Source organism: Cupressus sempervirens, chromosome 6, assembly GCF_028749045.1.
Source record: "Cupressus sempervirens isolate cs-2001-9-10 chromosome 6, ASM2874904v1, whole genome shotgun sequence".
Taxonomy (NCBI): domain Eukaryota; kingdom Viridiplantae; phylum Streptophyta; class Pinopsida; order Cupressales; family Cupressaceae; genus Cupressus; species Cupressus sempervirens.
The window spans coordinates 217,159,751-217,187,084 of record NC_143123.1 but is presented as its reverse complement, the minus strand read 5'-3'; the positions used below and the strand labels follow the sequence as shown (position 1 = coordinate 217,187,084).

Here is a 27,334-nt window from a genome sequence, read left to right as displayed (position 1 = left end):
TTATCTTTTATGGAGAAGGTTAAGGTTGATCTTCCAAAGCTGAACCAAAATCATGAAAGAGTTTACAAGGGATTTTCTATAGGTAAGAACATTAAAAGTACTTTTCATAGAACAAAAAGTAGAGCAAAAAAACCCTAGAGTTAATTCATTCTCATTTATATGATCTTGTGTAAGTTACTTCTCTTAGTGGTTTTTGGTATTATGTAACCTTCTTGATGACTTTTGTTGCAAGTGTTAGATTTATTTTCTTATGTCTAAAGAATCTAATAAAGAGTTGCAATGTTTTAAAGATTTCAAAGCACTTGTTGAAAATGCATTTAACAAGATATTAAGATTTTAAGACCTGATAATGGAGGAGAATATGTTTCTGAATTTTTTCATAATTCTTGTGTTGAAGTTGGGATTAAGAGGGAGTTTTGTGTCCCTTATAATTCTCAACAAAATGGTGTAACTAAAAGAAAGAACAAGACAATTGTTGAGGCAATGAAGGACATTTATATGGGTTGAGGTTTGCATGATAGCACTTCACATTTAGAATCGTAGTCCTCATCATATTCTAAATAACATGACACCAGAGGAATCTTTTTCAAGCATCAAACCAGATATTAGCTATTTCATAAATTTTGGATGTCCAATTTATATTCATATTTCAAAAGAGAAAAGGTCAAAGTTCAAACCATCAAGAAAGATAGGCATCTTTGTTGGTTATAGTGATTCTTCAAAGGAATACAAAATCTACATTCCAAATAAAAAACAAATTGAAATTCGCAGAGATGTTTGTTTTAACGAAGATGAAGCTTGCAAGAAATCCAAAGATCCTAACATGGAATCGGATAGGGAAGATTTTGACCACCCTCAAGATACTCATATAGCTGATCCAGATCCATCTTCAGAGATTTAGAGGGACAATACAGATTTAGAAGATCTCGCAGTTGATTCTATAGATACTTCAGCTAAGTCCCAGTAATACTTTAGCCAACAAGAAATGGCCATTATGGGTCAGGTACACTATGGAAGAGACCGAAAATATGCAGCCCCTCATGGTACTTTCAAAGAGAGTAAAAGACCACATAAGTTTGTTGGTTACGTAACTTGGATGGGTCACATTATAGAGTATAAGCCTTGTAAGGTCGAAAAAGCTTCTAATCAACAAGTGTGGAAGGATATGATGATGGAGGAATATGAATCCATCATCAAAAATGATTTGTGGGACATTTTTTGAAGGCCCAAAGGTGAATCAATTGTTTCTTCTAAATGGTTATTTAAAATTATACATGCAACTAATGGAAGTATAAAAAAACATGAAGTCAGATTTGTAGCTAGCGGTTTTTCAAAAAAAAAAAAGGCATAGACCATGATGAGACATTTGTGTTAGTAGCTCATAAAACTTCCATCAGAACCATCATAGCTTTGCAACCGTAAAGGGTTGGAAACTTCATCAAATGGATATGAAAATAGCCTTCTTAAATGGGTAATTAAAAAGGGAGTTTAAATTGAGCAACCAAAGAGCTCTGTGATTCATGATAGGGAATCTCATGTGTGTGGGCTGAAAAATATGCTGTATGGTCTTAAGCAAGCTCCACATGCTTGGTATAAAATAATTGATCGCTATCTTCTGAGGTTGGGCTTCCAAAAGAATGATGTTCTAAATTATACTTCAAGGTAAATGATGACAAAGTGTTGATTCTTATGCTTTACGTTGATGATTTATTCCTCACTAGCAATGATGATCTCATTGTCAAATGTAAGAAGTTAGCTTCTGCATTTGAAATGAAAGATCTTGGTTTGTTGCATTACTTCCGTGGGCTTGAGGTATGGAAAAGACCAAATCGAATCATTTTGAGTCAAGGTAAATACACTATTAATATTTTGAAGAGATTTGGCATGTTAAAGTGTAAATTTATAGTGACTCCTATGGAAGCAAATCTGGAAAGATTACATGATGATGCAGCTACATCACATTTAGTTGATCCTACTGCGTACTGGTAGTTAATTAGATATTTGATGTATTTTGTTAGCACGAGACTTGTTGTATGTTATACAGTTAATAACTTCACTCAGTTCATGTGTGAACCAAGGGAGATTCACCTTGTCGCAGCCAAATAAATATTGAAATATACATGTGGTTCAATGAAATATGGCTTGAAACATTCTTTATGTGTAGACCTGAGCTTGTAGGGGTTCTCCATTTCAGATTAGGCAGGGTGTGTGTCTGACAGGAAGAATACTTCAGGATGTTGTTCCAACCTAGGTTCAACCATGATTTCCTAGTGCAGCTGGAAACAATCTTTTGTTGCTTAGAGAACAGTTGAAGAATAAAATGTTACAGCTTGTGTGGTTGCAAGAGAAGCTACGTGGATTTGAAAATTTCTTGTAGGTTCATTTGGGCAGCCTTTGGTACCTATAATTATTATGTGTGATAACCAAAGTTGTGTAAAGCTTTCTGTTAATTCAGTTTTTCATGATAGAACCAAATATGTGGCAACTAAATATCATTACTTGAGAGGTGTGGTTCAACAAGAAGTGGTTGAAGTCAAGTACATTCATACAAAGGGAGAGATTGTGGACATTCTCCCCAAGCCACTTCCAAGTGTGAAGTTATTTCTGAGAGAAGTTTAGTATTGTGGAGAATAATGCTCTTGTTGAGAATCTCAGCTTTAGTGATTCTTTGCATATGATTAATGAGTTATTCTGTCTATGTGAGAGAAGTTTAAGGTGCAATCTCTTGTCAATGAGTTCTATGTGAGAGAAGATTGAGGTGCAACTCCTTGTTAATGAGCTCTTCTTTGTGACAAAAGTTCAAGGTGCAGTCCCTTGTTAATGAGTTCTTCGTGGGAAAAGTTTGAGGTGGTCCCTTGTTAATGAGCTCTCTGTGAGAAAAGTTTGAGGTGCAATCGCTTGCTCCACTTTTTAGGAGTGGTTACGGTAGATCCACCCTCTATCAGCAGTCATGGTGGAAGTCATGTATGTGACTTCATAACTTGTGTTCTGTTTTTCAAATTTGCCCTCTAGGAGTAGCTAAGGTGAATATTGTTGAGTTGAGATAACAATCTTTCATTGATAAAATATATGATGAGTCTTGTGTTGATATTCTTTTTGGTTGCAGCTATATGCACTTGTTATAAGATGGCATTCTCAAGATTTCTCTCTTACTAAGAGTGTTGAATTTTTGGTAGCTGCAAGATAGATCTCCCATTCATAGTGAGTCCTCTATTCAGTGTTCCTCATGTTGGTGTTGTGGATTTTTCTGTTTGAATTTGTTGCTTCTAAGTTTCACACTCCTTGGTTTTGTTTTTATGGGCATCATGATTGATGTTCCATCATGACTTCTCTCGTCTTCATCTAGCTTTAGTTTTTCCTTGTGTTGACCAAACATTATCATGTTCAGCTTCAACAGGTACTGATGTTTTGGTTGTGATATGATGTTGCTTTTTTTTGGGGCCGTCGGTGAAGTTTTAAGGACTCAATAAAGCTTATTATTGGAGTAATTTGTTTCCTTGAAATGGCTGTTCTCTTCAGCTATGCTCAATGATGAATTCTTTTGTTGCATTGAGAGTATCTTTGGATTATGTGCGGCAGTTTTATGGGTTTTCCTTCAGAAGAGTTGTTTTGCACATTCAATATGATTTGGACATGCTTATTATCATTATCATTGGCTAATGGGAAAAGGATTCTTCAACGATGATTAATATATGTTCCAGTTTTATGGGTTCTTCTCCAGAAGAGTTATTTTGCATCATTCAATATTATTTGGACATTGCTCACTATCATTATCATTGGCTTATTGGGAAAAGCATTCTTCAACAATGATCATTTTCTTTAAGGTAATTTATCCTCTCTTCTGTCTTTCAATGTTTCAATAGCATATATGATTCATCTTGTTGGGTTCTCGATTAATGTTTTAGTTTTATATTGGCAGAACTTCGTATGTATTGAAACACACCTGTGATTAAAGAATTGTGTATTGTGACAATCAGAAAATTGATACCATGTCGAGTTTAATCTTTATTTGATCGTTGTATGTTGAAGACATCGATAGAGGGCAGAGTTCTTGTAACTATTTTACAAAACTGAAAAAAAGGTCTATCTTTCTATCGGCTGGATCGTTTCCCTCAGTGTGGAGGTTTTTTCCTAGGATAATTTATCTATAATTTGAGTTTTTGTCTCACATTGTTGTATTCATATATATTTTTGCTTCAAATTTAACATAAATTAGTCTATTGAAATTCAAACTACATACGAGCTATTGATTTTTAATCATTCCATTTAAGAATTAATAGACCTCCCTGAAATAAACTACTACATAAATTAATGATTAAGATGATTATAACACCAATAAATTTTCTACCATAAAATTTTTTTAAAAACTTATTTTGCTTATTTAAATTTTGAGTAGTACATTGCAAGCTTTTGCAATTTTCTGTTGGTGAAGTGCCTATGTAACAGTTCTGTTTAGAAAACCTGAGGTTGCTATTGTAAATTATCATGAAAAAGATATTCTACTTGATGAGAGCTCTCACTAAACAAGCATCTGGAATTATTCCCTTCTTGAAGAATAATAACTCTACCTCAAGGGCATTCTTCCCTATTGAATAGAATAACCTATTTGAGGGCAAGAGTACCCCCCATAATTCCCATTTCAATGTTGTGTATTATACTGACTACATTTCTATGTTGATGTTGCATCATACTCACTACATTTCTCCATATTCTCTACTATCAAGTGTTTGGATTCTACCATTAGGTCGAGGAAATGTTAGCAAGATTCTTTATATGCTTCGTCGCCATAAATGTGATCAGTAAGTTGAAGCAAGACAGCAATTCTGAATGACAAGCATCAACAGAGTGACACTCCACATCAACATAAAGCTTCAATATCGAGAACAAAAGGTTGCAACATTAAGTAATTGTCAAAGTTTCAAAGAATTGACCACCGAACCATGAATAACACTCCAATTCCATAAAGGTGGTTTGGATACATGAATTGCTATGTAACATTTGGAAGAACACGAAATAGGCATGATCATACATATGAAATCACTGTATAGAACTTTTGAAGTTAACGATATATATATATATATATGAGAACAATGGTATATTGGAAAGAAGGGGTAGTAAACCATTATATTTATACTTCTATAGTTTCTTTTGTGATGTGATTTGCATTAATACACATACTGGTAACAAATAATGAACCCAGTATTTTAAGCTTTAAATGTTCAGGTTGGGGTATGGTTGTTGCTTATTGGGCTTAGAATCCTCTTATGTTGAAATGGAATTGAATTGCAACAGTATTATTTGACAAACTACAACTCCACCAGGGTAATAAAATCCAAAATATTAGGTACAAAAGTTGGAAAATTTAATAGTAAATAAGCCATAATAGAACCCACTGAACAAGTATGGTAAATGCATTATATCTTCACAAGCAACATCCTGGCAAAAACAATTGCATTCCTATACTGCTGAAAAAAAATCCTTCTGAATCATGCCCTTGTTCACTACTATGGCAAAAGGGCGAAGATTCAGGTACAAACATATTGGAATGGATTATGTATCTTCTGCAGTTGATGAATAATTCATAATGCAATATACCTTAAATGCCTAGCCTCAACTCTGAAATTATTCTGTTAGTTAATTGCAGAGTTCTTATAAGTAACAACCTCTGAAACTTATGCCCAAGGAGTGCTATATCTGTTAAGGCTTGTAATCAAGAAATTATATCATTTTATCATCTTGATACAGGAATTTGAATAATGATACAATCAATTAATTATTTGCAACTAAATCAAGTATCTGGTTTTCAAGTCTGCATCCCATACAAACAATTAAAACCAGAATACATGTTCAATGTCTTATGCAGAGCTGAGATTTGCAAGGGTTGTTTGCAAATCAAATTAGATCAACAATGTCTAACAGACAAGGTCCATTAGATTATGTCTGTTAGTTACAGAAAGAATTGCATCAACATGCCAAGTAGAGGTGCTCACATGAATTATCAAGGTTCCAGCCCTATGTTAATGCAGCTGTTTCAACAAGCCAGCGTAAGGGGAGAAATGCCTCCTGAACAGTGAGGCCTTATTTACCATTCCCCATGTGGGCATAACTCTAACAAACCTTCTTCTTTGCAGGCTTTGTAACAAAATCATCATCATCATCATCATAAGATATACTTCTCTTCGCAGAACTTGTATTTCCTTTTGAATCACCATTAAAAGATCTTTTCTTTTCTGAGATGGATGAATATTTTCTTTCTGGTACAGGTGAATATTTCTTTTCTGCGGCAGATGAAGATTTTACTGGTGTTCCTGTTCTTTGTTGCAGCTGCTTCTTTTGCTTCCTCTCATATGCCTTTTTTGCTGCTTCTGGAGTAAGTAAGCCATGCTCCATCATCCTAACAAAATAAGTGAAATTTTCAACAAATTGCAAAGCCACAAAAATAAACAGTAAATGCTAGCTCAGAAAAGAGATGTACACTGACCAAGGATGGGAAGCACTTTCTACTTAACATCAGTTATGGTAGTAAGTGTTGAGGGTGTATAACAGCAATAGAGTAGAAACAAATACTTCAAACATGTAAAGAAAATTGCAACAAACTAAAGTACTAAATAAATGTTAAAATGATAAAACAAGAAGAAAACTATAAATTCCTCCGAACCCTTCACTTCCTCCACTCGAATTCTTCCTGAGCTCCTGTGTAGCCTGACATTTGACTCTCAAAAGTCAGCTCATCAACCCCATACTCAAAGAACCCATCCAAGAAGCTGCTTTAAAAACCTCTATGCTAGGAAAGGAAAGTAACTTTTTTAGTCCATAATACCAGCCATCTGTTTTATGTCTACATATGGTAACAGTAATATGGGACTACCCATACTCCTTGCAGGAGGCACCTAACTATGCTACAAACAAATCATACATAGCCTACCCCTATGAAATTTGAATTTGTGACCTTTCTTTCAAGAGCACAATTTTCCACCATTAGCACAAGTTCTCTTTCTAGGGGAGCCTCCACTGCTTCCAACCGCACCTCCTAAATAGCAAAAATAAAAAGCATCCTCGCCATCTTCTCCATTTATGTCAAAATGAAAGAACTTATACAAGACGGCCACTAATGCCTTAAACCTTCTGTGAATTAAAACAATAGAAAAGAATGGCTATTACCACCTCCTCTGCCAACTCTGTAGATTTCATTAGCACAAGTTTTTATAATTCCAATATGGCTGTTGCTACTGTTTGTGGTGATGCTTTCAAACAAAATGACTGACATCCATCTGTGGATGGTGTATTGATTATTAAACTCCTTACCCCATTATTTACAGGTTTTTGCACCTGCAGCGCCCTTTACTCCCTGCAAGTTAGGCACTGATGGGGAGGTGTGTTTTGCTTTGGGTACAGATTGACATGGTGGGATTGCCCTAGGAGCAGCAGGGCGCTTTTTGCTCCTTTGGACGCTCCTGTGTCTTCTTCTAAGCAGCCTGCAGCAGCACTAGTCTTAGACAAGACTCGAAATTCATTCCATGCATAGGCATCCATCCTGCTCTAAAGCTTCTTGATGATGTATTGAAGGTGGATGTTTATATTTAGTGAGTTTAGTTCATTATGGTCAAGCCTTTCAGAGTTGCATACTTGGATTTCTAAAATCTGCTTCTCTAAACTTAAGGACTTGGTAAAAGTATACTGTATTTCTAGTGCTGAAAGGTTCTTTCTTCTTTCCTGTAGTTCAAGTTAAGATGGATATTTTATATTGAAAAAAAAGTATGCGGTTATGGAACAAACAGACATTACTGGTAAAGCCATTGGTCCCTGCCTTTAACCCCATGACAGACACTCTGCCAATTTGGATGAAATAAGCCATGGTTCCAACTCCATGATAGAAACATTTTCCATTCTGCAAGTTTTGGCTCCCACTTCAGTTCCGGGTTGACTCTCGTTTCCAAGGTATTGGAAACTCCTTAGGTTGATTCAATTGACTTCTGCTTCGATTCAAGTGGAACTGAACATATCAAAAGGTTTTCCAAATGAAATATGTCTCTGGGTAGAAGATTGAGTTTCAAAACAGGTTCTAGACTATGAAAGTAGTGTTTAGATATAAAGGATGCTTCCACTGTAATGTCCCCATTTTTTCAGGCTCTTGGGATTAGCCTATCATGTGACCCTCGTAAGCTAATGAGTACAGACAGAGGGTCTCTTTCAATGGGCATCTACTTTAGGATTCAGTATCCTATGGTTTGGCTTTCGTTTGGCGTCATTCGGACTTCATTTGCTATAGTTTTGCCATGTTTACTATTTATAGTAAGTCTGATATTGATCAAGAAGGACCCTTTCTATTTTTGGAAAGTGCATTTGGTCACATGGGGAAATAATAGGTGTGACTCTTATTTCAGACAACATATTGAAAGGATAAGTATGTTGGGAGTTATTATTATTTTGGTGGCCAAATTATTATTAAATCATTAAATAGCTTATTATAAAGTTATAATTTAACTTTATAATTTCACTTAAGTTGAGGGTTGAGTCATCATGGAAAGGGGCCATTTATTTAATTAATTCATGGAAGCCTAAGCCATGGTATTAATTTAAAGTATTGGAGTAAATGAATTATTAAATAGAAAAGTATATCTTTTTATCCCACATTGGTAAAACTTGTGTTTGAGCTCTCACAAGAAAGAATAAAAAAGGACTTGAGAGCTCATTCTAAGATATCCATTATTCATTTGATGAAAATTTATTAAGTTTCTTGGCTGTGAGAAATGGCTAGGGTTTGAGGACTGATTCCTCTCTTGGCAATTTGAATCATCACTGATTGATGATGAATTTTGCAAACTGAATTCTCAAAATACTATTCTGATTCTATGGATGCAAATTTGGTGCTGTTGTAAACCAAATTTGAAAAGAACTATTAAATTGCTGCTATTACAGAGGCTGCAATATAATTCTGGAAATTGATGAGGACTCAAGGTGCTGCGTTTTTTTTTATTTTGGAGAAGATTCAGTAATTCTGGGCTGCATATCAGATTTGAAAGAGCTGCGTCACTTTTTAATGGCTGCATGACTAGGATTAGAGATTGCATTTTTTTCCCTTTCTGACAGCCCACGCACATGTGGGAGGGTTGTGTGAACTCTTAACAGTTAGTGCGCATTCATGGAGGTCTGCGTCTCATTCCAGCTGGGTTCTTAATTCATAAAAAAAGGTGCTCATTTAATATATTTAATTGTTGTGTTATATGACAATTGAAATTAGAATAAATTTGATAATTGTGATCAAGTCCAGCAAAGTGTTGAATTTTAAAATAAATTGTTATCTTTATTATTCAATTTTGGACAAAATTCAACAAGTTAATTTTTATTAAAAGTGAAACACAAGACTTTTAGCAAGCAAATTCAGAAATTAATAATTACTTCAGAAGAGAGCCAGGCAGTATCATTACATCCAGGCAGGTTATGTAGTTGTGGATAGTTCATTTGGTAAACCATAAACTCCAAAAGTCTTACCTGGTGGAAGGTTGCATGCATAGTTTGAAAACTCTGCAAAAACTCAGCAAATAATCTAGTCTGTTGCAATTTTCTTTTTATGATGAGAAGAAATAGGGAAGCCTGACTATGTTTATGGACTCATCTGTCATGCCAAAGGAAAAATGTACCAGATGATGATGATCTCTACTACTGAAGGATTTAAGTTTTCATTTGTATTTCGTTGTCTACATCTTTGTGTTTCACTGGCATGTAACTCCTATTGATACTTCAGAATCTCATATCGCATTTCACATTAGCACATTGTTTCTTTGCAAGGAACCTGCTGGACCTTTAATTTTTGTCATCTTGCCATATCTCCTATTTATTTATTTTTTCCAAAGAAAAATTAAAAATCTAATTAATATAAGAAAAATCTCAAAATGCTAAACACGCTAAAATAGCAAGAAATTTCAATATTAAGCAGGTCGTGTATTAGTTTATCTGTGAGAATGAACTGCGCCAAAGTAAAAAGGAATTTGAGCAAAACTATATCTGTAATCATTAGCACAGATTATGTACCCTACTGATGTAAAACAATACAAGTACAAATAACCATAAAAAGTGGACTTTTCTTACCCATGATCTAAAATGAAAATTAGTCTCAACAAAGTTCTCAACTAGTAATTCTGCATGATTAATAACTTAGGGCTGTCATTTTAGTAAGTAAAAGCAAAGAAAAGGAAAATGAGACTACAAAGCTAATTATATTAGCAATTCAATAATCTTGAAATGATGAGATGCATGCGTAGTTATCAGGGTGAAAAAGTTCTGAGGGCTCAAAGTAAAGGATATGCTTAAAACTTCAGAATGTAGAAAGAAGTTTACGAAAGTTCAGAAGACAATTCAAAAGAATAGCAATATACACACATGCGCTAGCACGGATCCATCTTAAGACAGGTCTGACATGTGCTGAAATGAATTTAAAAGGTATGCTTTCACTCACCTTGTGGTAGAATTTCTATCGAGTCTCTTGAACCTCCACATGTATAAGAATGTGCTAGTATAAAAGATGCTAAGATCCTCGGAAAAGTTATATTTTTCTTATCATTGTTAACAGTTAATTATCTACCAATAACTAAAATGTTGGATGCCTATATTCTCAACGTTTCCACTCACATACAACCCAAAGGCCAGGTTCATGTGGGGTGTAAAATGTAACTCTTGACACTATAAATGTTTCCCTAAACAGTAACCATAGTCGGAAAATATAATATACATCCCTTTTCACTGACAATAATCATAAAATTAAATTGTATTAAGAAATTGACACATTGTATTAAACTGAGATATATGCGTGCAGTTTGAGACCTTTTCAAAAATAAATTATAAAAACAGTAGAGGATAATATATGGGCTTTAAAAGATCTAACAGCCAAGGTTGGTGATCTACAATTGTCAACAGCACCAGTGTGTCATATAGACTATGTTATCAACCTGTATAGATAGTGTCGGCAAGTCCTGTGGTGGCTGGACAGCACCAAAAGAGTGACCAGAAAATTTATTTAAAGGATTGAAAGACAGAGGATGTCATATAGATGATTTTAAAAAACTGTAAGGATGGGACTAAGCTCACCAAGTCATGATGTGGCTGGACAACACTGTTGATGTGAGTTTTGTTACACTGCAATATGTAGAATCAAATACTTAATGTTCCAAGGAGAAACATCAAAGACTCAATCCTCTCTTAATATACGGTCATCTCTCACACTAAGCTTGCAACGTAAGATCATGAAATGACTTCGAGGTTCCTTCAATTGTGGATACTCACTCAGTAAAATAATGTAATATGCTGATAAACACTTGGGGACTTGCACTGTTCATTCAATGGATATCAAGTTAATCTTGCACTCCTAAAGGTTTGGCTTCACAATGTGCAATGTAAATATAGTTTTGATTTCCCAACTTTCCACTTCAACTCAAACTTAAACTTGCTAACCTCGGCTATTTCTACTCCTAAATATGAATGCAAGGAATTAGGATGACTTGGACTCTACTAGATGCAGCTTAATTAGCAGCTCCACCCACCTAGTGCAAGATTCTAAGGAACACTCAAATGGTTTTCAAATCAATATCTCCTCTCCAATCCCATCAAATAGATGCAAACTAAAGATTTAATATTAATTGAAGTTAAAAGAGCTTTCAATCATAGCCTTTATTCACAAGGCACACTCACAGTCAGCAAGAAGCTAGTGGCCCAGATTTGTCAAGTCAATCAAGTAAACATCCACAATCACTTCCACTCAACTAAACTACTCAACATGAAAAGAAATTTAATCCAAGTGAAAATTGTGGAAACCATGCAACACTTCAAAGAAAAATTAAGTAATTCAGCATGAAGAACCAACAATGAATCATCTATTACATTGAAAGCATCATAGCAACAATTTGATCGAGTCTCTCCCTTGTCTACTCTACTCTACTCCTAGCTCTCTAATGCTTCTCTAATCTAATGAATCTAACTTTTTTACCTTCTATTGTTGCAATATCCCCACAAGATATTATACCCAATTTTTTGCTTAAACAAATAATTTCATGCATTGCATTTCAAATTATCCAGTAAAAATACGAAAATACCCAGATGAAGATATAGTTTCAGAAATGACTATTGCAATTCAATCTTCATTTATAAATAACCAATTTCAAACGCAGCTACAGAAATCACAGTAAGATTGGATAATAAGCAATAAAGATTTTAAGCACAAGTGAGACGCATGTAAGACATCTCTTACAAACAATGAGTTTTCGTCCACTACCTTCAAGATTGATGGTTTCCATCCTCAAGCTGACCGAAAGTTGAAGCTTCCAAATTCTCAAGAGAATAGTAATCAAATCATATAACCAAGCATAATGACTATTCAAGAGAATAGTCTTGAATAGTCTATGAAAGTTTTTTTTATAAATGTCCATGTGACTATTTGTTTTCCCCCAGCCTGTCTCTTCATCTTTCATTCTGAGTCTTTTAACAACCCACTTTAAATTAAAATGTCCTTTTAATAATAAAGTGACACTAATATGTACTTAATTTGAATAGTCACTTTAATAAATAAACTAATTAATCTTCTGGCATTAAAACAAACCACCAATCGAAATTGAAAACCATTGATGATAACTCAATGGAAAGGCCTCAATGAGACGCTCCATGTCCAATATTGAGATGCCAAAAATACTAAATCCTGTCGACATACTATAAATAGTAAGGATCTAGAAACCATGTTGAATCAACTCTAATAAGCCTGAAACTGGAGTTGTCTAGACCAAATCTCTTTAAAAATCACTCTAAAGTCCTGGTTAGCACTCGCAAACCAAGGCAAAAGGGGGCTAATCACCTTTTAAGAATTAATGGGCTAGAAAAGGGGTCATTGTCCCCCCTTCCTAGAGATTATTTGCCCTCGAGCAATTTGCACCTACATTCAGAACCAAATGCATGGATCTCATATCAACCTCAAAAATGTGTTATTCTTATTAATTGTATACATGGAATTGTGAAGCCAATCATCAAAATCCCACTGAACTAAAGCACCCAACATGCCAAATACCAAGATCCCAAATTATCACGGTGTCATGACTATTGGATATGAGGAAGCAGTAGCATCTCAAATAGTTGTTAACACGCAATAACTCACCAATCATGACTGATCTCCAATGGAAATGCATAACATCCATCATAGGCGCATAATAAAACATATCTACCCATCCTAAACCACTGATTTAAAAATCAAACCACTCAAGTACTGAGGTCAACACCAATGGCACAGGAAGGCTAATATAACCAGTGTTATACAGGGACTCGCACCCTTCTCCCAAACCTCAGACTACCCATCCCCAAGACGTCCCCGCACCGAGTATTCGCATACCCAAGTACCCCACCTCCACCATTCCGCAACCATGCTGCCGCTGAAATGGGGACTTGAATTTCTATTTGATTTTTTATTTTTAAATCTTACTATGTTAAATGTTCAATAGTTCTAGTTCATGTTGCAATTTTGCTATGTTCAAGTTTTTAATTTGCTATGTTCTACTGAATAATCATTTCATAACAAGCATTTCAAGTTCTATATGTATACTATACAACACCCCTCCCTGCCCCTTCCTCCCTTTGCCATCCCCTGGCCATCCCCCCGTCGTCCCGAAAATGAGGCCTATTTTCCCCTCTCCGTAAAACTCGTTCCGACGCCCCACCGTCCTAACGTATCCCAATATTGGTGTTACATTGAATATAACAATCATCAATCTGAAATGTCATTGAGCACATAGGTATCATGAGTAAGACAGTGTTTGAAAATCCATCTCCGATGATCAAACCATAACTACCATCAATCCTCTAACAAGGGCTATTCAATTTCGAATCATAGAATCCATTCAAACTTAAATTAAGGCAAAATTCGAACCCATGAATAAGTTGACAAAGATTGGGAAGCAAGACTATGGAAACGATTCACTAATCCAATCCTGTGAACAAAACTCATTGCTAGAAACTACACCTAGGTCAAAAATCCTACAATCAATTTCATTCTCATCTCTGGAGTCAAAAACAACTTTATCATGTATCTCAAAGTGGATTATCAATTGTCGAATCAACATTCACCTCAAACAAACAATTGTGAACAACCTGAATATTATCCTTTACTCTCAACTTATATTGAACATCTAGATGGTCCAAAACTCCCTTACTTGATTTTCTAAGACACCTTTTGAAGTCATAAGTTTGTTGTATGTTGTCAAGTTCCTTAATCACCTACCTATAAATTCAAACATTTCTCTATTATCTTGTTCCCTAAACTAATTCATGATTGAAATGTGATTGTTTGCTTCTTGAAGGGCATTTTGTGTATTCTCCAAAGTCACTCAAGTATCGTTAAGCTCCATGGTGAGCTTATTAACCTCAACCTCCCCTTTCCTCAATTTATCAGCATATATTTCAGCAACATTTAAAATGTAAACCTGCCTCTGAGTAGTCATGAATAATCTAATTTCAAAGATTCAAAGGCTACTTTAACCACCTGTAACTCAGCAATATAAGAATCACCTTCCATACCACTTTGTCTCTTTCCCATCAAAACCTTCTTGTAGAGATCTTCAATGGTCCCTGAGTATCATCGTGAAGTACTAAAGCTGCAACAATTATATCATCAATAACTTTCAACTGATTCTTTAAAGTATCCTTGTCATTTTGGGATGCATTATCTAACTGGCCATCCAAAACATCATCATCTGAAATTCCTTCTTTGATTGGTCCTTTAAATCACTATAATGCATAAGTGAGTTGCTGCTATAAAGAAACACATGATGCATCGTATGTCATGTCCCCTCTTTTAGCTCAGTCTAGCAGAGACATGTGAGTCAGCTTATTATGGGGTCTTGTAGGCTGACAGGGTTGGATAGAGACCCATTATGGTTATTCAGTGTTGGAGACTTGATGTTCTGGCAGTTATTGATCAGTTGGGAGATGTTCCTTGTTTTTAGGAGGCAGTTCGTACTTTTTAGGAGGTATGATCTTGCCCAGGGTTGAGTCTCCATGAGATTACTCTTTGGGTTCAATTTCAAAGGGATAGGGCTTGTTTCCTAAATTTTAGGAGCATCCCTAGATTTTAGGGATGAGACTACTAGTGGATCCTTGATTTCCGACTTCAGTCACAAACAGGTGACAGGATGATTTTATGGTTTGTGATGTCAGTTGGGCATTTTGTGGCTATTTAGGTTATATTTTTAATATTTCCTAAGTTAGCATTTAATAATTTAATAAGGCTAAGTTATAGCCATTTTGGAGTAATAAGAGGTTTTTGGCCTCATTTGGATTGCTTATCCCTTGGTGTAATAGCTCTCGTTGGAAAGGTCTTGAACTTTTCTAAATATTTCTCTTTTTGACTCAGAGCATTTCAGTGAACGAATTTCTTTCTATTGGGAAAAAGGTCATTTTCTAGATACTTGACCACTTTAAAAATGAGAAATATATTATTTCATAACCCAACACCACGTGGAGACGCTTTTAGGGTTTGAGCTAAGTTTGGTGGGTTATAAGAAGATGAAGACAAAGTTCGAAGGTATTATTGACATATTACATTTTGGATTTGAGTTTTGGTCTCTGATTGAGCTTTCAGCATTTGGGACGCTAAACCCTCTTGCTTTGCCTATTTGCGACATAGCCCCCAAAACAGTGGTTTGGATTCTTAGCAGTCAAAAGCACCTTGGAGATTGTGTATTGTTTCTTCAAGGGAACGCAGTATTGAGTCAGAGTTTTAGCTAGGGTTTGGACATTTTATCCACGTGTGGACACTTTGCAACTGTACGGCCGCGCCTAGCAGCCATATTCTTTCCCATGTGCAGCACTTGAAGAGCTGGAATCTGGCCGTAACTTCTTTCTGGGCCCATATTTCTCATTCACGCCTTCACGTTGGCTTTGTCCTTGGTTGTATTCATCTGGATATGATTATAAATCTTCATCTGGTTACTTATTAGGCCTATATTCAGGAAAATCTGCTTGAAGCGACTTTGTTTTAAATATATTCGGAATACATTTTCAAAACTGGTTCATGTTATTGTACTTCTGTTATTACTTACTGAAAATCATCAAAAATACAAAACAATCAAACCCTTCTACAACTATTGTCTAGCTCTGCAAGAAAATTTTAATAAATAGGGAAAACAAATTTAAAAATATAAATTTACAGCAGATTAGCAGAAGAGATATATCAGGGATCTTTCATCATACCTCTCAAAGATGTCACCAATGTCAACTGACCTCAAACTCCTTGTTTGATTGATTTGCATACAAAGACGAGGTCGCTGCAATGTCATCATGTCAAACAACTTTTAATGATGTGAAGATTCATAAACTTTTTGGAAACATCTTGAGATCCCAACATCCCCTCATATTGATTAGGACCATCTCTAACAATTTGTTTGTCAATCACAACCCCCAAGGCACCAATGTAGAGATCTGTATATCGCTAACCTATAACAATCGATGAGTTCATCTCATTACTAGCATTTGTGTTATTTTGTTGGGACAAAGCTATGAGACTCTTATCTTCTTCATTACTGGTCTGAATTTATTTGGCTGCCTTATCTTTATTACAATCACCACAAACACGATTTGTTGTCCCAATGTCCTAACTTGTGGAACAAATCTGCTCCCTTCTTATTTGGTTCTTGATTTTCTTTGGTGATTCTGCAACCTGTAAACCCATTGAGATTAATTCATTTTTAGTCCTGCTCCTTGAACTTTTCAATTTTATGCTCAATCAATCAATTTTATGCAACACGTGATACATGTTCCTTCCTCCAAATGGCCAACAAATGTGATTGCAATTGCTTGCAGTATCATCATTTTCATCTAGAATTAAAGACATAATTGTGTGCATGCAAGTGCTCATATTGTCTAGATGATGCTTCTTGATTTCAGTCAAGAAACATTAAAATATCTGAAGAAGCAAATCATTACACTCAAGGTCAATCATAATGGCAAATGATCTGACCCTTGTCATGATTTCTAAGATCTTAGCCATCTTAAGTTTTAACAAAGGTAGGGCCTTGTCATCATGTAACCTCTATAAGCTCTTCACAATCAATTGTAGAACCTTTCTCATGTACATCATCATTATAGGCTGCTACAGGAACTGTTATCCATGTAAACTCTCAAACATAAAGCAACTGTAAGCCTAATATCTTCATGCGGATGTTTAATAAACTTCTACTGAACCAAAAAGAGCATTGCGTGCTGCAAAGTCCAGTTAAGAAGCCTCCAATCTGCCTTGTCTACTCTAGATAATATCATGAATAGGGAATTAATATTAGCCAAGAAATTAGCCGCATACACTGGAATTAATATTATCCTTCACACTATATAAAATATATTCCAAACTATAATAGGAGCTTCAAATAATGACCAGATGTAATTTTCATTATTAACAATCACCACATTAGGAGTTGGAGGGCCCATGGTTTGAAATAAAAAATCTTTCAATAAATAAATGGCCGTTCAGCCTTAATTTCACCAGCCTATATTAAGTAACTCACCCATTAACCATTCAAAAAATCAATACTTTACGTCAATGTTTTTCCAATCAACATTAGCATCAATTAAATATTCCCAATTATTTCTTCAATCCTTATTCACAGCCAAATAATAAGATTATCTGCAAATATTTGGCTAGCAGATAGATATTATAATATTCACGATAATCACGAGTGTTGGTTACTAATGTTTGATACATGAATATGTGACATGAGCCCCTTCTGTCGTCTCTCAACCATATAAACTATAAATGTCTAAGAGTTGATAAAAATGAAATATTAGATTTCAATTGCAATATCAAAGTTGTGCCCTGTATGAGTTGTTTCACTTTCATTCCAAGAATAGAATGGCTATGCAAGCCTGCCTAATGCAGCCATTATTCAAAAAAATACAAGCCATAAAGCTCAAAAAAATGCTTCTACCACCATGACAAGCAAAATATTCAAATCTCCACAAATAATATTATTGTCACAAAGATTATAAAGGCCCAACAATATATTTGAATGAATTAAATGGATGGCACTAAACTTTAGTAGGGCTTTTTTCCAAATTCAAAACATAAACTCTCCACCAAGACACTATTAAATCTGACAATAGAATTTACCTCTGAATTCAATTCTAAAATAATTTCTTCAATGTTTATCCTTCAAGCTAGCAAGATAATATGTTCTAATACCACTGTAATATCCCCGTAGAAGACCATACCGAAATTTTTTGGCAAAAATTGAAAAACATAATTTCATGCAAAGTAACAAGAATCGGAATCGGATCGAAATCGGCAAGGCCGAATCAAATCGTGAATCGGCCATGAATCGGAATCGAATCAGCCATGAATCGGAAAATTTAAAAAACCCTTGAAATTTAGTGAGTAACTTATTTCATAAACCCTTTATCGCTGATTCGATTCACCGATTCACAAAAAATCGGTTGGCTTGAATCGAATCACCGAATCGCATGAATCGCATGAATCGCCGTGATTCTTGGAACTATGATTTCATGCAATAGATTTCAAATTATCCAATAAAAAATCCTAAAGTACCAAGATGAAAATATAGTTTCACAAACGAATATTGCAACTCAATCTTCAATCAAAAATAACCAATTTCTATCGTATTTACAGAAATTACAGCAAGATTTGATAATAAGCAATGATGATTTTAAGCACAAGTGTGACACATGTATGATATCTCCAACAGATAATTGGTTTATGTCCACTGCCTCCAAGCTAAAGGGTTTTCATCCTCAAATTTGTTGAAAGATGAAGCTTCCAAATCTTCCAAGAGAATAGTAATCAAATCATATAACCAAGCATAATGAGAATGAGCCTATAAAAATTCTTTTATAACACATCCTTGTAACGCTTCGTTTTCCCTTAGCCCATCTCTTTATCTTTCTTTCTGTGTCTTTTATTAACCCACTTTAAATTAAAATGTCTTTTTAATAATAAAGTGGCATTAATATGTACTTAATTTAAAGTCACTTTATTAGTAAACTATTTAATCTTCTAGATGTAAAATGAGCCATTATCGCACTTGGAAAACCATGCGTGATAGATCGTTGGAAAGGTCTCAGCGAGATGCTCCAAGTCTACTACTGAGATGCCAAGAATACTAAACCTTGCTGACTCACTATAAATAGAATCTGGAAGCCCTTCTGAATCAACTCCAATTGGCATGAAAGTGGATTTGCTTGGGCCAAATCTCTCTCTAATCCTTGTGAAGTCTTGGTTAGCCAACCAAAGCAAGGTAAATGTGGCTGACACGTCAAGAATTAATGGGCTAGAAATGGAGACATTACAAATCCCTTACAAATGAGAAGTCCTTGGCCTTTTATCAACGAAGGGCCAAGATCAATTTGAAATCAAGGGTTAGGATGTAAATTTGTCAACCCTAACATCAGGAATTAATGGGCTAGAAAAGGGTACATTACAAATCCCTTTCAAATGAGAAGTCCTTGGCCTTTTATCAACAAAGGGCCAAGATCAATTTGAAATCAAGGGTCAGGATGTAAATTTGTCAACCCTAATTAGGGTTGAAAAATTTACAACCAATTACATGAGGGCACCAATTCATGGGCCAATAAGAAAATTACATAGCTTTTGCCGACCAATAAGAAAAAGGACACGACATAATTTGATTGCTTGTGCTTGAATCTAGAATTTTCTAACTGGAGAGAACAATTGGGTGTCACCTCTATCCTTATCGTGTAGATTTATTTAATCCTTTAATGAAGAGAATATATCCCTTGATACTCAACATTTCTACCTATCATAAACTCTTCTGAAGCTAGCAATCTGTTGTGGATGAATGACGTGGTTCATATTTTCAAATTGCTTCATCTTTCAAATCTTCTCCATCTTTTGTGATTTTCTTATTGCTTTGATTCAAATTTGTATCTTGAACTTGTAAACTTGATTACATTTGTGAATTTGATGATGTCATCATGTGATTCGATCCTCTAAACTTAAATGAATTCTGGATTTTGATCTCAATTGGAATAGCCATGATGTTGAATCTCCTCACTTTGAATCCTCGAGCTTGAACTATAACCTTGAAGCCTTTGAAGTTTCTGATCATCAACTTGTCATTGTCTCCTTTGATCAACCCTACAATGCAAGGAGAGAAACCCCATTAAGTTCATGGGATGACAATCAACAATTTACAATAAATCTGAAGATTTCATGAAAGATTTTACATCATCAGTCAAGAATTGACTAAATCATTGATTGTCCCGAGTTGGAAGCTGAATGTCTTTACTTCTTTACAAACTGAAATGAACTTTTTAAAATCTGATAGAAATAAGAAAGCTTTCCCATACATTACACACCCAGATTTTGCTTTTCAATCATCTTTCATCTCTGATTTTGGCACAATCACTTCTATAGGAGGTAGGTCCTGGTCTAGATTGTTGCTACGGGAGTAGAGTTTGTTGCCCTTTTGGGACCCTAAACTTAGAAGAATCACATGGGCACTCTAAATATGTGATTCACTGCCTTATGTCTGAGATTTTTGCCTTGCAATCTGGAGGACTCGATGTCAACCAAAACAAGCTTGCTTCCCAATGACTTCACTACTACAAGGAGAAGGCAAGTCACTTCCAAATGAAGAAAATCACTGCCTAAATTGGGGGGGAAATCGCAGCACTAATAGCACAGCTAATTCACTCATGATGTAATGTTAGAATGAGGAAAAAAACCCAGGAAGCCGACCTAGTTTGTGTAAAAACAATTAATTAAGTTCTGCTTGCATGGTCTTTACAAAGGTAGAGTTGTCGCAGAGAAAAGTTGTTTATTTTGTTTAAATTTGCCCTCCTTGCTGGGTGGGAATCTCTGCAATGTGGGCAAAAATGCCCAAGGGCGAGCAAATTCCACCCTCTCTTGGGCAATGCCTTAAAAAAAACACTATGAATTGCCCCATTATAATCTGATCTGCAAAGCACATTCAGCTTACCTCCCAAACTTTGGACTGAAAATGCAATTAGGAACTGAATTTGGCATGACTTGGGAGGTCAGAAATTGCAAAAGTTTGGGTAATCCTTATCAAATCAAACTTCAATCTGCCCTTCTACACTTTGCCAATCAGACCTAAAACCACATCCTTACTTCAAACTTGGGCAAAGCGCAATCAAAGACTGAATTTAGAAGCAATTAGGATGTCATAATTTACAAGATCTTGGTTAAAATGCACAGGGAGGGTACAGAATCCAACCCTTCTTGGGCAATCCTATCAACTTCATCTCTAATCTTCCCTGCACCACCCTCTTTGACCAAATTTTCATTCTAAACTTCCCCTATTTGTATCAATTTGATCCATGCCCCCACTTGGAGTCAAAATAGGATGTTGGAAATTTAGAAATTTTGGACATTAATGCCCAAGAAAGGTCAGATTCTGACCTATTTTGGGCAGTCCTGGCCCCACTTGAGATTTCTAAGTTACCAGACCATCAAAAAAACATTTTCTGAATTGTTTCCCATCAGATCTGCCAAGGTTAATAAAGATTTCAAGGGATATCAATGTTTAAGGCAAAAAAAAAGGTTGGATTCCAACCTGTTTTGGGCAATCTCAATCCTATATCAGAAAAAGAAATATCCCAAATCCACAAATTCTCATTTGTTCAAGCCCTTCCTTCACCAAATTTGTTAAGTTTTCTCAATTTGAAGGGTGACATCAGAGGTTGGCGATGTTCAAGAATGGGGTGCCGCAAATGTCGCCACAACACTGACACCTATGAAAATGGCACTGCCTGATTTGGTATGTGTTTTCCAAAGGCAGCAATCCCTTGTATTTATAATGAGCATAAGCCAAGAAGAGACGCATCCCTTCATGAGACATGTCTATTCGTTTATTAGTTAATTAATATAATAATAAATTTTTATTTTATGTTATATACTTACACACACATATATATGAGATTTCCATGTATTATTATTATATTAATTTCTCATATATATATAATATATATATGAGATATAAATTTATATATATCTAAGCATTATAATGTGAGAAATTAATATAATAATAATATCTGACTGAATCTACCAATAATAATTTATATATTCTAAAATAGGTTTATCCGACTGAATCTACCAAACATTAAAACTCCCTCTTATCTAAGGAGGATAAGCACAGAGATATTACACCATTGGTAATATTAAGAATGGCACAATTTTAGGGAAATCTTTGATCAAAAGATCTCTACTATTTTGATATCACATTTGATACCATGATATTGGTCACTGGAATATCAACATATGATATTCACCAAATACTCCGAGTAATGAGCTACAGAATATCAACACATGATATTCACCAAATGCCTATCATATATCTGTACAAACAACTCATAAACCATCAAGTGAATGACATCTAACACTTAGCTGTTGATTTACAAGATATAATTTATCATGATCTATTTCAAAATTTACATAAAATGATTTAGGTTATTGTAAGATCGTCACCTTCTAATAACTTTTGCAAATACAAGTGATAATCATTTGGAAGTTGTCACTTCCTCATGATGCACATAACTCATAGAGCATCAAGTGAATGACATCTAACACTTCTTGATTTACAAGATATAATTTATCATTATCTATTTCAAAATTTACATAAAATGACAGGTTATTATAAGATCGTCACCTTCCAATAACTTTTGCAAATACAAGTGATAATCTTTTGGAAGTCATCATTTCCTTGTGATGCACATAGGGGATAGCCCCGTAAAAATTATACAATCACACACGTGGACTTTTGAACTCCCTCTGAATATCAATCCTCATCCAAAGTTGCCTTTGAAGATGTGTCAAACACCCTCTGAATCTGATACCAATCTCCCTTTTCCTGCAAGAAATTCTCAGAAAAGATCAAGGCAAATAGCTCTCACAATATCTCATGGATTGAATGCACCCTTGGCAAATGTGCGGCTCTAATGCTTCTTTTGATTTCAACTAGATTCCTTAAGCATGGGCCCATCAATATGTATGCATGTATCCGATCTTTTATATATGTACTTTAATCTTTGGTTGGTACCTAAGGCCTTACTTCCTTGTACTATATACCTTCATTTACACCCATATATATATCTTTCAAGGTTTATTGCATTAATGGCGATCTCATTAAACTTACCCGAAATGATTTATTAGGCGTCGACGGTGATTTACCCTTTTTCATGGCTTTATTGACTTCCACATGTAACTTGTTTATTACTCATCTTATTATTGTTTCGTCCCAATAGTGCAATCCATATGTGGTTCAATTTCATTTACCTTATCTTTCCTCCTTTATCTCTGACGTGTCCAAACATCTCCCACTAGGGACATCCACGTAGTTGCATTCCAGCAAAGTAGAGCGGTTAAACAATCCATCACCCTAAATGGTGACATACGCAATGCCTAACATGTCTAATATATGTTGGTTATATCCTGACCTGGCCAATAAGAATGTTATTCTTTTAAATATTATTTTCCTTTCATATCAGATGTTAACTGCATATGGTATTGCTGATTCTGTTGTCATATTCAGCACTGAGTGTTGACTTGTTTTCATCCTTTCCTAGATTACATATATGTTGTATTGCCGCTGGTTATATTCTTTCTTAATTTCTTAATTGTCTTTTATTGTGCAGAAACATTATGAACTCACTCTGTGTTTGACTGTTTGTTGTTTCCTTCTTTTTCCATTAACATATTCTTCACATTTTATTTTAATCACTGGCATACATACAAATCATCGCTCAGGTCACCACCATGAGGACTGAATATATGTATAATTTTATTGACAATCCATGGATCCCTGTCGTTACCAAACTGTGATCACTAGAGGATATGTCTTTCTCTCTCTTTGATGCTATCATACTTGGACTGTCACTATCGTTCCCTATTCTACCTCTGTACTTGAATCAAACTTCTCATAGCCTCCTGCAATTTGCAATATCAGGTTCAAATCCGGCTCCGATACCATGTTGAAGAATGGAGGAGTGTTGCAAATGTAATGGCACTGCCTGATTTGGTATGTGTTTTCCAAAGGCAGCAATCCCTTGTATTTATAATGAGCATAAGCCAAGAAGAGAAGGGACATGTCTATTCGGTTATTAGGTAATTAATATAATAATAAATTTTAATTATAGATTATATACAATATATATATATATATATATATATCGTAGTAAATATATAAATATATGTGTGTGTGTGTGTGTGTATGTATGCATGGATGTATATCTAAAATAGGTTTATCTGACTGAAGCTACCAAACATTAACAGGCAATTAGCCAAGTTTGATTATAAATGCCCAAAGAGGGTCGGATTCAAACCCTACTTGGGCATTCTCAGCCAACAACCCAAAATTTTCCAAGTGTGGGAACCCTTAAATATGTCCTTACTTTCACATTACTACACTCAAAATCCTCAAGTTCTTCATTGAATTATGCTTTAAAGCTATGTTACCAAATTCTTCCTTGGCAAGCCCAAAGTCTAGTCTCATTCTTGCAAAAGTCTGGTCCTTATCATATTCTTGCAAAAGTCTGTCCAAATTCTGTTAGACGAACCCGACACAATTTTTGCAGTTTCTATGGCAAGTTGCCAAATCTGCAGCAGGACCCAAACTGAATTTTACCATATATATATATATGAGGTGGTGTATATTGCTATGTTGCTTTACTATTAGCATAGTGGCGTATTAACTTGTTTTTTATTGCATACATATCATAGTAATGAGAATCAATGCGATTCAGGCAACTTTGGCGATTTAGTGATCTGAGGAAGCATGGGCGATTTTTGCTGACTCAACAAACTGGATTGTTGATTTTTTAGGCAAGAATCGCCAAAATCGGCCCCAAAAATCAAGTTGGTAAAAAATCACCAAAAATTGACAATTCAAGTAGGCCTTGCCAATTCCAGTCTGATTCTCAAAATTTGTTCTTTGATACATATGCATATCATACATACATTTTTGTACGGATGAACCCAAAACGAATTTGAACCCACCCCAAAAAAATCTTGAACGAATTTCAAGCCTGAATCTCAAACCTGAATCCAAACCAGCAACTTAGCTTTAAAGGCTTGATTAAAGGGGGCGTAATTTTGCCTATGTTGGGAAGTAATGCCTAAAGAGGGTCAGATTCTGACCCACCGTGGGCAATTTGCTTGCAAATTTACACCACAAACCAACAACTAATCCTTTTCATCTCAGTAGGTGAGAAGACTTATGCAAATATAACATTTAAATTTAAGTTATATTTGTATAAATACTGTCAGGATGTTTGAGATAATTTACAGCTTCATAGGATTCACAAATAAAGATTCTAGATATTGGGGCTTTTCAAAAAATTCCAGAACTCACCGAATTTCAGGATTCAGCATTCTAATGTCCCATTATCTTTCTTAACTTTTTAAGGTCAAATTGAAGCTGGAACAAGGAATTTCTAAAGCTTTTAGCTCATTGCAACCCAAATCCCTTGGTTTTAACTCCATCCCTTTGACTAGCTTAGCCGGACTTTTCCACATATCCCTGACAGTCTTGACTCCCCGGCAGGCCAAAATTACTCGAACTCACTCTCATACTTGGAGACTTAAATATGTTGCCAACTAAAACCACATAAGACAACTACTCCTACTGGCAGAGCAAAAAGAGTGGCTTGCTGTTTGCTATGGGATAATGGTGTGAAAGACTCACAACAAAAACCAAATCACTGCACCAAAATCAGTCAAAGGGTTAAATGACTTAAACATAGAATTTGTCTAAATAACAAAACATACTCTGAATTTAAGTCATAGATAACAAATCAGATATTAAAATCTTCTTGAACATCCCAAAGCTTCAATAGATTGTGCAGGTCATTAATTGCCTGTTTTATGCAGTTTAAGATCCACCAGATAACCATGGAAGCTCACTTTGAGAACCGATTTCTCATAATTCCAATGCCCTAAATGTGATTTGCACTGTTATATACTTAAAATTGCATGTCCACGTTAACATCCAGTTAAAAGGTAATTTTTTATACACTTGCCACCCTACTGTGTAATCATTTAATGTGGAATTGTTGTGCCTAGCTAATGATTCTTCTAACTCCAAAGGACATTCTATCATATTAGTACCTCTAATTTGTAATACTGGAATGCCTACCATTCAAATAGAAGCATCCAGGGAAACATTGGGAGGATCCATCTATTTATGTAAAAAAGGGAACTAATATTTTTAGAATGCCTACCATTCTGAGAGAAGCATGCAGAGCAACATTGGAAGGACCCGTATACTTGTGGGAGAGAGGGAACTAATTCTATTTTTTTTATGAAACCCTCAATTCGGAGAATGGAAAGCTACTCTTGCTGCTAGCCAACCTCCATGGAGGATTCCATCCAAATCTACATCTAAAGCTACAGATCCGGATCTTACCCCCACTTGACTATCTTTAGGATCATACAATCTATAAAGATTAGTAGATTTCCACAATCCATGGGTACATCTGAAATGCTGCTTCTAGACTCAATTGTTCGAGTATTTTTCGCTGCACAAATACTTACACAATTGAATCAGAAGCACCATTTCAGATAATCATATAATCTGACAAGTATTGATATCTCTGTCATCATTTTTTCCTTCTATAGTGCTATGGTATTTAAACTGTGCAGACTTCCTAATGGAGAGCAGACTGTACATACTCTGGTAAAATGCATCAAAAGGAAACACACACATATAAGTTACGACAAAATGAGAACAGTAATTCTGACATGTAACTCAAACTAAAGCTTCAAGACTAGAGAAACATGGAATAATTCTGAATTGGCCATTATTTCAAATGGTTGGGCCAATGGGCAGATGTCAATTGACAAATTCAATTAATTTCTGTGTTTCTATTGAATGAGGAGTTATCTTTCCAGTATTATCACTACAAAGAAGATGAAGTTGATGGACTACTTCAAAGAGGCAACTACACAACTTGGTTGAATTAATGTGATTTAAAAATTTAGCTGTGGAAAAATGTGCAGCTAACATCATGTAAACTTCCATTAATATAGATTAAAGTGAGAACCCTCACAGACTTGGATTTATGTATATGATTGCATCTTATACTGACATTGGTTTTCTCCTCCCCTGTTATCAACTTGGGGACTGTAGCTTGTACCCATAAGCATCTGCATCAACTCCAATCTTGAGTACTTCAGCAAAATTTGGTTGATCTCAATCAACTGATACTTGACAGATGCTAAACATTACGGATATTGTTTTAAAGTTTTAAATATGACTCAAAGATAATGATGGGATAGATATTTTCATGGCTATTACTATTTTGCTGCTGCAAACACAATTAT

General features: G+C 35.2%; 1 protein-coding gene across 1 annotated transcript in view; it reads right to left on the bottom strand.

Annotated features, from left to right (window-relative positions):
* Positions 1–5,697: 5,697 nt before the first annotated feature.
* Positions 5,698–27,334, bottom strand: part of LOC149552043 (uncharacterized) — a 53,300-nt gene continuing 31,663 nt past the window's right edge. The window contains exon 4 of the mRNA XM_089787517.1: positions 5,698–6,394. Within this exon, the coding sequence (XP_089643643.1) occupies positions 6,109–6,394 (286 nt within the window). The 3' untranslated portion in view covers positions 5,698–6,108. The remainder of the gene's footprint in view (positions 6,395–27,334) is intronic.